General features: G+C 39.8%; 1 protein-coding gene across 17 annotated transcripts in view; it reads left to right on the forward strand.

The window, feature by feature from the left end:
- The window catches only part of Kiaa0825 (KIAA0825 homolog), a 561,052-nt gene that overhangs the window by 228,816 nt on the left and 320,164 nt on the right, over window positions 1-12,072 (forward strand). For all 17 annotated transcript variants that reach the window (XM_017591153.3, XM_017591158.3, XM_063281463.1 and 14 more), the window contains one exon: window positions 1,931-2,155. In XM_017591153.3, coding sequence (XP_017446642.1) covers window positions 1,931-2,155 — 225 coding nt within the window. The remainder of the gene's footprint in view (window positions 1-1,930; window positions 2,156-12,072) is intronic.

Below are 12,072 nucleotides of genomic sequence, written 5' to 3' on the forward strand. Positions count from 1 at the left end.
GTTTGTTGATTAAGTAGAATTAATGTATAAGCAGCTACAGCAACTGCAAGGTGGGACTGTGCACATTCTCTACACTGTCTTGATTCTCTCTACACTGTCTTGATTCTCTCTCTACACTATGTCTCGATTCTCTCTCTACACTGTGTCTCGATTCTCTCTACACTGTGTCTCGATTCTCTCTACACTGTGTCTGGATTCTCTCTCTACACTGTGTCTCGATTCGCTACACTGTGTCTCGATTCTCTCTCTACACTATGTCTTGATTCTCTCTCTACACTGTGTCTCAATTCTCTCTACACTGTGTCTCGATTCTCTACACTGTCTCGATTCTCTCTCTACACTGTGTCTCGATTCTCTCTACACCGTGTCTCGATTCTCTACACTGTGTCTCGATTCTCTCTCTACACTATGTCTTGATTCTCTCTCTACAGTGTCTTGATTCTCTCTACACTGTGTCTCGATTCTCTCTCTACACTGTGTCTCGATTCTCTCTCTACACTGTGTCTCGATTCTCTACACTGTCTCGATTCTCTCTCTACTGTGTCTCGATTCTCTCTACACTGTGTCTCGATTCTCTCTCTACACTGTGTCTCGATTCTCTCTACACTGTGTCTCGATTCTCTCTCTACACTGTGTCTCGATTCTCTTTCTACACTGTGTCTCGATTCTCTACACTGTGTCTCGATTCTCTACACTATGTCTCGATTCTCTCTCTACACTGTGTCTTGATTCTCTCTCTACACTATGTCTTGATTCTCTCTCTACACTGTGTCTCGATTCTCTCTACACTGTCTCGATTGATTCTCTCTCTACTGTGTCTCGATTCTCTCTACACTGTGTCTCGATTCTCTCTCTACACTGTGTCTCGATTCTCTACACTATGTCTTGATTCTCTCTCTACACTGTGTCTCGATTCTCTCTCTACACTGTGTCTCGATTCTCTCTCTACACTGTGTCTCAATTCTCTCTACACTGTGTCTCAATTCTCTCTCTACACTGTGTCTCGATTCTCTCTACACTGTGTCTCGATTCTCTCTACACTGTGTCTCGATTCTCTACACTGTGTCTCGATTCTCTCTACACTGTGTCTCGATTCTCTACACTGTGTCTCGATTCCCTCTCTACACTGTGTCTCGATTCTCTCTCTACACTGTGTCTCGATTCTCTCTCTACACTATGTCTCTTGGAAATCTTAGCACCTATTTTAACTTTGTGTGTGTGTGTGTGTCTGTGTGCTTTACTCTTTTCTAACATGCTGTGTAGTGTGTGCATGCGTGCGTGCGTGCGTGCGTGCGTGTGTGCGTGTGTGTGTCTGTGTATGTGAGTGTGCCTTACTCTTTTCTAACCTGATGTGTAGTTTTAGGCTTTTTTGTGAAAGTGAACATAGGAGAGCTAATTGGACATTTCGATGATTTTCTTATATTTCTTTAGGTTTTTACAGAGTCTCAGTTTCTTAGTATTTAGTTTCATGGAAAAGAGTGAGTCAATATTTGAATAAAATGTGAGAGCTTTGTGGAATTTACTTGTGCTATGATTTTTCTTTCCCAGCACTTGTGTGTAGGGTTGAAGCCCAGGATCTTACAGGTGCAAGCACTCTACCACTAAAGCTACAGCATCTTAGAGACTTTAGCATTATCAACAAGTGTTCTCTCTAAAGGTTATATAGTTCCTGTCCCACCACCAGAGTTCAAATCTAGAAGTCAGCCCCCTGCTTACCATGGTCTTAATTGGCATTCGTTCATTACTAGGTATGGAAGACCTCTAGTTCAAATGGTTTATGAGATGATTCTCAATTATATGATTTTCTAATTAAGTCCAGCTCTCTTCTGTAGATTAAACTAGGTAACTACATGAGACAGTATTCCCAGAGGAACAAGGTACAGCTGGTGACCAGGCTCTGCTAACCATAATATGCTCTTTGATTTTAAAGTCTCGGCATTCACAGAGTCACAGCCAGAAGTTATCCGCTGTCTGAGACTGGCACTGATTGACTCCGTCAAGGACACTGTGCAACAAATAATATCCATGGTGAAATGTTGGAGAAACAGCGAGACAAAGCTAAACAAGCCCCCTGTTCCTGATCATCTGCTTCAGAGTATTCCACGAGAATGGAATTATATTCCAAGAGATTCCACATGGAAAGAGTCAAATAAAGGTAACCACATTAGCTCCTTTTGGAACTATCTACTAAAGAAACCATCTCACAGGCAATTCAGCTAAATAAAACTAAGAATTTTAAGACCGATGAATGGCATTTTCTTTTTTTATTATTATTTATCATTATTTTATTATTTTTTCTTTTTCCATCTTTATTAAATTGGGTATTTCTTATTTACATTTTGATTGTTATTCCCTAGCCCTGTTTCCAGGTCAACATCCCCCTAACCCCTCCTTCCCCTTCTATATGGGTGTTCCCCTCCGCATCCTCCCCCCATTACTTCCCTCCCCCCAACAATCACGTTCACTGGGGGTTCAGTCTTGGCAGGACCAAGGGCTTCCCCTTCCACTGGTGCTCTTACTAGGCTATTCATTGCTACCTATGAGGTCAGAGTCCAGGGTCAGTCCATGTATAGTCTTTAGGTAGTGGCTTAGTCCCTGGAAGCTCTGGTTGCTTGGCATTGTTGTTCATATGGGGTCTCGAGCCCCTTCAAGCTCTTCTAGTCCTTTCTCTTATTCCTTCAATGGGTGTCCCATTCTCAGTTCAGTGGTTTGCTGCTGGCATTCGCCTCTGTATTTGCTGTATTCTTGCTGTGTCTCTCAGGAGAGATCTACATCCGGTTCCTGTCATCCTGAACTTCTTTGCTTCATCCATCTTATCTAGTTTGGTGGCTGTATATGTATGGGCCACATGTGGGGCAGGCTCTGAATGGGTGTTCCTTCTGCCTCTGTTCTAAACTTTGCCTCCCTATCCCCTCCTAATGGTATTCTTGTTCCCCTTTTAAAGGAGTGAAGCATCCACATTTTCATTATCCTTCTTGATTTTCATGTGTTCTGTGCATCTAGGGTAATTCGAGCACTTGACTAATATTCACTTATCAATGAGTGCATACCATGTGTGTTTTTCTATGATTGGGTTACCTCACTCAGGATATTTTCCAGTTGCCTCCATTTGCCTATGAATTTCATAAAGTCATTGTTTTTGATAGCTGAGTAATATTCCATTGTGTAGATGTACCACATTTTCTGTATCCATTGCTCTGTTGAAGGGCATCTGGGTTCTTTTCAGCTTCTGACTATTATAAATAAGGCTGCTATGAACATAGTGGAGCATCTTTTGGGTATATGCCCAAAAGAGGTATAGCTGGGTCCTCAGGTAGTTCAATGTCCAGTTTTCTGAGGAAACTCTAGACTGATTTCCAGAATGGTTGTACCAGTCTGCAACCTCACCAACAATGGAGGAGTTTTCCTCTTTCTCCACATCCTTGCCAGCATTTGTTGTAACCTGAGTTTTTGATCTTAGCCATTGTCACTGGTGTGAGGTGAAATCTCAGGGTTGTTTTGATTTGCATTTCCCTTATGACTAAAGATGTTGAACATTTCTTTAGGTGTTTCTCAGCCATTTGGCATTCCTCAGCTGTGAATTCTTTGTTTAGCTCTGAACCCCATTTTTCAATAGGGTTATTTGTCTCCCTGCGGTCTAACTTCTTTGTAGTTCTTTGTATATTTTGGATATAAGCCCTCTATCAGTTGTAGGATTGGTCAAGATCTTTTCCCAATCTGTTGGTTGTCACTTTGTCCTAACAACAGTGTCCTTTGCCTTACAGAAGCTTTGCAGTTTTATGATTTCCCATTTGTTGGTTCTTGATCTTAGAGCATAAGCCATTGGTGTTTTGTTCAGGAAATTTTCTCCAGAGCCCATGTGTTCCAGATGCTTCACCACCTTTTCTTCTATTAGTTTGAGTGTATCTGGTTTGATGTGGAGGTCCTTGATCCACTTGGACTTAAGCTTTGTATAGGGTGACAAGTATAGATCGATCTGCATTCTTTTACATGCTGACCTCCAGTTGAACCAGCACCATTTGCTGAAAATGTTATCTTTTTTCCATTGGATGGTTTTGGCTCCTTTGTCAAAAATCAAGTGACCATAGGTGTGTAGGTTCATTTCTGGGTCTTCAATTCTATTCCACTGGTCTATCTGCCTGTCTCTGTACCAATACCGTGCAGTTTTTATCACTATTACTCTGTAATACTGCTTGAGCTCAGGGATAGTGATTCCCCTCGAATTCCTTTTATTGTTGAGGATAGTTTTAGCTATCCTGGGTTTTTTGTTCTTCCAGATGAATTTGCAATTGTTCTGTCTAACTCTATGAAGAATTGGATAGAGGGCTTATATCCAAAATATGCAAAGAACTCACGAAGTTAGACTGCAGGGAGACAAATAACCCTATTATAAAATGGGGTTCAGAGCTAAACAAAGAATTCACAGCTGAGGAATGTCAAATGGCTGAGAAACACCTTCTTTAGGTGTTCAACATCTTTAGTCATTAATTTTCATTTCAGCACGTGCATGGGGCCTTCCTCATCTTTTTGCTACAAGCTACACAGATATTGCAACAAGGGAAGAAGATGACCAAATGCTGACCTTTTTTATTAGTATTTCATGATTTTTGGGGGGGAATTTTCTTTAAGTCTTTATTTTTCTTTTGGAGATTATAATTTGATTACCACATCTCACCCTTCCCTTTCCTCCCTCCAAACCCTTGCATGTATAAGTATAAGAATATACAAATATATCCCTAAATATAAGCTGTTCCATTTGGATAATGCTTCCCCTTTGCATGATTTTAGGAGTGAGCAGTGTACAGACAATGGGTGAACACCCTCCTGGGGAAGGCCACATCTTCTCCCATTCCCGAACTGCCCATAAGTGGTTCTGAATTAATATCTTTTGTTCTTGTGTTAGTATTTACAGAAGTCACTTGACCTTGCCTTACTTTAAATCTAGATAATAATCTGTGTACCCTCATCATCACTCGTTCAATTTAACTCATTATTTCATTTGGTTATCAGCTTGTTTTCCTGCAAACACCGGGTTTCACTTTCTTTTCGCTTAACACACCTTCAGATGAAGGTTTTAGGTCCCAAATAGCACCTAGTTTGGTAGTCGCATATAAATTTCTGATAAGATATTTGTTGGCCATACTGCAGTTCTGTACTGAGTATATCAACCTGTCGGAATAGTCTTTCTGCCAATGTACCTGTGTCCTTGTTCTTGTGCACACTCATTTACTTCATTTCTGTGTCCTTGTTCATGTGCACACTCATTTACTTCATTTCTCAACCCTCACTGCTTTGCTTAGAGTTCCACTGTCACTGAATTTTCAAAAATCCCTTTGCGTATATATCATCTGTGTGAATCTTCTCTTTTCTAAAGTAAAACATCTTTTCATATTCACTTTTAAAGAATATTTTTAAACACCCAGGAAAAACCTTCCACAATAAAACATTTAACCAGACACCCACAAAAGGGAGTGGAGCGTCTACCCTTTCGTTATTCTTCTCTGTAGATACCCTAAAAAGTGTAGCTCTTATTCATGAACCTTCTACTACAAACTCAAACCAATTATCTATGAGTGACCATTTATGTAATGTTTTAATTTTGTCCATGTCCTTTCTATCAAACTGCCTTTGGATTTAGTAAGTATATTTGATGGAAATCGGACATCTTTTCAGTAGGTGAGCTGTTTCTCATGTAAGAGTTGTTCCCATAGTTTCTATGTCTACCTCTATATGGCTTTTGAATGTCTTTTGTCTACATTTAACATGCTATTCCACTTGATGAGCACTGTCTGCTTACTGTCCTATCACAAACAGTTTCCTTTCTAAGAAATATTTTGGGGAATTTCTCCATAGTATTTGAAAGAAGTTCTGACCCACAGAAGTGCTCAATTTATATATACCACATGTTGGGTATTCGTTACTAGTTAATATTCTTCATAACATAAGTTGGTGTAGAATTACAGTCTATGGACAGCAACAAAGAGGTGTGAGGAAGTGAGGGTGCACAACAGTCTGCATCCTCTGTGCATGAAAATAGACAATACCACTAATTCTGTTTTGTTATAAATGCTTCCTGGGACCATTGCAGTTCTTGGCCCTCTCTCTTTTTTCACTCTTATGATTTTGTCTCTTTGGTTTCCATTGACCTTACTTAACTTCAATCCAAAAATATTAGTTCTTTCGTTCTTTCAAAAGAGAGAATCCAAATTCACAAAATTTTTTACAATGCCTTTTTGAATTGGTCTACTTTAGAATTTGTTGTTAATCTATTATTGTTCTTAATTTATACATTAAAGTTTTTACAGGTATCTGTGTACATGAAAAAGAAATGGATGCTTTGGCACTCTACATTTTGACAGATTCACTGGAGGTTTTGGACTGTCTTCTCCCTAGATAAAGACACCACACTAAAGCCAAATGATATTTACATGTTGGCATTCAGTTATCCATTGACTTAATGAGGGCAACATATCAGTCAATGTGTTTAAGATCAGAGACATGTGATCTTCTATGTGTACTGTGTTCTCCTGTTGCCAGTAGACTAGTAATTAAATGAGTGCAGACACTCAGACAATGTGTAACTCTGGAAAGAAACAAAGAAATTAAACTTTTAATAAAATTATCTGTGAAGATTGTCCTAAGAACTCTTTCTTAGTCTGTGAGTGAGATTGTTTTGTGTTGGAGACAAAAATGTGAGGAAGTTTAGAGGGAAGAGTGTGATAGTGGAGGGAGTGGGGTGGGGGATGGGCCAGGAGACCTGATTTCTTCTTTAGCTTCCTGCATAGATCAATGCCATGTTGTCAGATCTGCTGTTAACAAAATGGATTTCCCAAAAGCTACAAGTGACTCTAACATGCTCCTGCTCTGTTTTGTACACGGTGCCCAGGTGGGAATGCACTTACGGATTTCCCTTGCAAATGTGAGTGCTTTCTCAGCCACATTGTAAAGAAAAACAATAATTTGATCACATTTGAAAAAAAAAGTGTGGGAAAACCATCTGAAATATGAGTGCCCACATACTTTTATTGAATGTGAATTCCTATGAGCTTTGTGTGAAAGTATATTGAGCTTTCAGTCTCAAGCTGTCTTGATTAGCAAAAGATCCCAAAACTAAGCATTATATGTTTGCTGTCTCTTCTTCATCAGCAAATGCTATCCTATAGAGAAAAAGAGAAGATTTAGGGAAATGAGCACCAGGAAATATTGCACAAGGCAGGAATTAAAAACACAGATGCTTCTCACACATAGCTCAGCTTTTTGGTATTTGTTTTATTGTGTTTCAAAGAGTAAATGCACAAAGAACTAGTTTGATTTAGTTTTGTTTCTTTGACAGCAGTAAAGTAAAAAATATATTTGAGATGTTATTTCCTCCATGGTAAATTATAAATTTAATGAAAAGAATGCTTTATGGAAAAATATTTGGTTGGTGCAATGCTTCAACTAAACAATAGACTTCTGGAGGAAGAAACATAATGTCACAAGGAAAATGCACTCAGACAGCTGTTCACAGGACAATCTGTAAAAAGAATCCCAGTGGCAGAAATATGTGAAGTGTGATAAGAAATTATAGTTACAAGTTTTTCTTAAAAAAATAGAAATACTAGTTTCATAAACCCAGTATCACCAACAAAACATATTTATACACTTACAAACTTAAGATACAGATGTTCTAACCTATTTAAAAGTATACCTAGTAGTGTCTAAGTGAGCACTGGGTCTTTATCTAACATGTATAAAAATGCAATGTTTTCCTGTTAGTTTGCAAGGAAAATGCATTGAGTTCATGGATGTTGGGTGTGTATTGGCAAGTTGTAACAACAGGTTTGTCTGTGCTATGATTAAGATTAACCAGCAAAGCCTAAATTTTGAAAGCACAACTCATTCTACAGTTGCACTGCATGGATCATATCTATGTTCTTATAGTACCTTAAAAATTATAACAGGCAATGAAACTAAATGAGCTTAGAACTTGACATTTGTACCATGAAGTATTAAGCTGACATTTTAAAATTAATCACTTATTTACATCCCAAATGTTGTCCCATCTCCCAGTCCCTGCCCTCAGAGTTCATCACCATATCCCCCATCCCCTTTGACTCTGAGAGGATAACCATGTTGATGCCTTCTTCTCTGAGGCATCAAGTCTCTACAGGAGTAGATGTATCCTCTCCCACTAGGGCCAGACAAGGCAGTCAGTTCTCTGTACGTATGTGTTGGCTGGGCCATGGACTAGCACATGCAGTATGCCCTTTGGTTGGTGGCTTAGTCTGGGAGCTCCCTGGTGTCAGGTTAGTTGGCACTGCTGTTCTTCCTATGGTGTGCTATCCCCTTCAGATCCTCAGTCTTTCCCTCGGTCAGCTGCTGGTAGAGCCTCTCAGAGGATAGCCATGCTAGTTAAGCAGACATTTTTTTTTTATTAACTTGAGTATTTCTTATATACATTTCAAGTGTTATTCCCTTTCCCGGTTTCCGGACAAACATCACCCTCCCCCCTCCCCTTCCTTATGGGTGTTCCCCTCCCAAACCTCCCCCCATTGCCACCCTCCCCGCATAGTCTAGTTCACTGGGGGTTCAGTCTTAGCAGGACCCAGGGCTTCCCCTTCCACTGGTGCTCTTACTAGGATATTCATTGCTACCTATGGGGACAGAGTCCAGGGTCAGTCCATGTATAGTCTTTAGGTAGTGGCTTAGTCCCTGGAAGCTCTGGTTGCTTGACATTGTTGTACTTTTGGGGTCTCGAGCACCTTCAAGCTCTTCCAGTTCTTTCTCTGATTCCTTCAACGGGGGACCTATTCTCAGTTCAGTGGTTTGCTGCTGGCATTCGCCTCTGTATTTGCTGTATTCTGGCTGTGTCTCTCAGGAGCGATCTACATCCGGCTCCTGTCGGTCTGCACTTCTTTGCTTCATCCATCTTGTCTAATAGGGTGGCTGTATATGTATGGGCCACCTGTGGGGCAGGCTCTGAATGGGTGTTCCTTCAGTCTCTGTTTTAATCTTTGCCTCTCCCTTCCCTGCCAAGGGCATTCTTTTTCCTCATTTAAAGAAGGAGTGAAGCATTCACATTTTGATCATCCGTCTTGAGTTTCCTTTGTTCTAGGGATCTAGGGTAATTCAAGCATTTGGGCTAATAGCCACTTATCAATGAGTGCATACCATGTATGTCTTTCTGTGAGTGGGTTAGCTCACTCAGGATGATATTTTCCAGTTCCAACCATTTGCCTACGAATTTCATAAACTCGTTGTTTTTGATAGCTGAGTAATATTCCATTGTGTAGATGTACCACATTTTCTGTATCCATTCCTCTGTTGAAGGGCATCTGGGTTCTTTCCAGTTTCTGGCTATTATAAATAAGGCTTAAGCAGACATTTTTAATACAACATACTAAATCACACATTGGCATCAATGAGCTATTGATATTTGATAGTGATAATTAAAATAAATACTAAACAATTTAAAGACATTGATTCATCTTTCCTTCACTCATAATAGTATTGGCATTATAGAAAGAAAGATAGAATAAACATAAATCTAACTTCCATATTGTAATTACCCCCACGGTCTTTTCAGATAATACATTCTATGTTTTAATAGATGACTGCTTATATAAAGACAGAACAATGAGTGTACTATCACTGACAACACCCCTCCTGGCTGCTGTTAACCTCTTCATTGACTCATTGCATTTATGGTTAGAATGGATTTATTTGGCAACAACTTGAAGCTCCTGATTGGAGTTTGACTTAAGTTTTAATGATGTAGTTAAGGAGTTAAGTTCCTGGGGTCTTTACAGTAAGAAATCTCAGTAGAGAATTAGCAATACCCACTTGTTATGGAGTTGGAATGTTTGTTTAGGATTTGTGTTTAAGCTCTCTTTGAGATGAGGGGAATAAAAAATAAAATATTTTATTTTATATATAGGAGTGTTTGGCTACATGTATTTATGTGCACCATCTGCATGCCTAGTACCCATGGAGGATAGAGGAGGGTATTAGATCCCCTGAAAATGGAGTTACAGGTGTTTCTGAGCCTCAGGGTGGTTTCTGGGAACTGAATCTGGGTCCTCTGGAAGAGCAACAAGTGCTCTTAAACATGGAGTCAGCTCTCCATCCCCATATAATGAAATCTTTTAAAGAAACTACATTAGAATAGATGAGTAACACACAAACACTTAAAGAATAAGGCATTTAAAATAATTTAAAAATACAAAAAAATAGTTAAAAAATACAAAATAGCATGTCAGAAGGGAGGTTGTTTTGCCACTTTCAGAATGCCATTGTAAGAAAGGGCTTAACCAACCAGAGCTTCTAGGGACTAAACCACTACTGAAAGACTATACATGGACTGACCCAGGACTCCAACTGCATATAGCACAGAATAGCCTAGTAGGGGCACCAGTGGAAGGGGAAGCACTTAGTCCTGCCAAGGTTGGACCCCCAGTGCAGAAGAATATGGGAGTGGCAGTAAGGGGATGTATCGGGGGGGAATACCTGTATGGGGAAGGTGGATGGGATGGGATGCGGGCTTATGGACAGGAAACTTGGAAGGGGAATAACATTTCAAATGTAAGTAAAGAAATATATCTAATAAATTTTTTTAAAAGAATTAAGAAGGGGCTTGAATTGGGTCAACACCTCAGGTAAGACTTAGCAAGGAGTGGAATATCAGAGATGAATAGATGTGAAAATTCATCAGTACTGATCCTTGTTGGGTGTGAAGAAACAGAAAGCACTGAGGAAAAAAGGAGGGAGAGAAGGAGGAGAGACACAGTGTTTTGCAGGGATGTGATTCTCTTTGGTAGTGTTGAGTTGCATGCTGAAAAACAGGGGAGTGGAATGCTCAGCCAAGAGCTTGTTTGGAGCGTTGCAGCCACAGAGGAAGGCCAAGATGAAACATTTTGGAAAAATATAGAGGAATAGATAAGCTTGGGAAATAGTTCAAGAGTGCTTGCTTAGCATGCACTAAACTCTAGTTTGGAGGCACAGAACCCCAGAAAACTAGACCTGGTAGAGAATGCCAGCAGTCCATGCACTCAGGAGTACAGGCAGCTAGATGCAAAGTTTGATGTCCTCCTTGGCCTTATAAAGAGTTTGCACCCAAACTTGGATGAGTGAGACTCTGTCTTAAAATGAAAGGAAATGAAATAAATAGGATAGCACAAAATCAGAATAAAAGGTAGTTTTTAGCTAGGGTCAGACTGTCACACCTGAGGTGAGATGCTGCTGGCATTTAATGGAATTACTATTCTATTATCATGGAGACCATATGTGCTTCAGAAATCTCTCCACATAGAACAGCTTTACCCAACAAAGAATTACCCACCCCTCAGATGCCCAAAGTGGGAAATTGTGAAACTTTGCTTTAGAAACAGGACATCAATATATCCTTCAAAGATGTATAGCAAAAAGCAAATGATGTCTTATAGAGTCCTCAGATAAAAACCAAGGACTACTAAGCAAGTTCCACATTCAGGAGTTGTTAGAACATAGCATGAAAGAAGAAATAGACACAAACCAGTTAACTCGTGTACTCAATATCTATTTATTTAGCAGCTCTGGCTTGCAGGTGCCAGGAATACATTTCTGCCACTGGGAAGCTCATGTTTTAGGGATAATAAAGAATGAGTCAGCGAATGAGATAGTTGTTGGATGCTGACAGGTACTTCAACAAAGGCCACTCAAAGGGTTTTCCATGAAAGCAAGAGACTGGGGTCTGAGAGAGGAAGGATGTGATGGAATAACTAAGGTTGAACCCTGAGAGGGTGACATATCTGGTAGTAATGAAAGAAGAGGAGCCCTCCAGACAGGAGGAGAGCTGGGAAGCTTGTATCACAGACTTCCAGACTCTGGTGTCAAAGGTCATGTGGGGCTTTGCTTAAATCATTAGCAGTATCCCAATAATTTAAAACGTAAATCTTAAATAAACATATACACTATAATTCTAAAATTTCTAATTTCCATTATTAGAAGGAAAAATCATGCTTGAAAGTTTTGAGATTTTTAGGTAGTTGCACAGGAGTTCCTGGTGGAGCTCTGTTGGAGAGCATTAAGAGCCTGTTCATCTTAAGAATTTCC

This window comes from Rattus norvegicus, chromosome 2, assembly GCF_036323735.1.
Source record: "Rattus norvegicus strain BN/NHsdMcwi chromosome 2, GRCr8, whole genome shotgun sequence".
In the NCBI taxonomy this organism is placed as follows: Eukaryota; Metazoa; Chordata; class Mammalia; order Rodentia; family Muridae; genus Rattus; species Rattus norvegicus.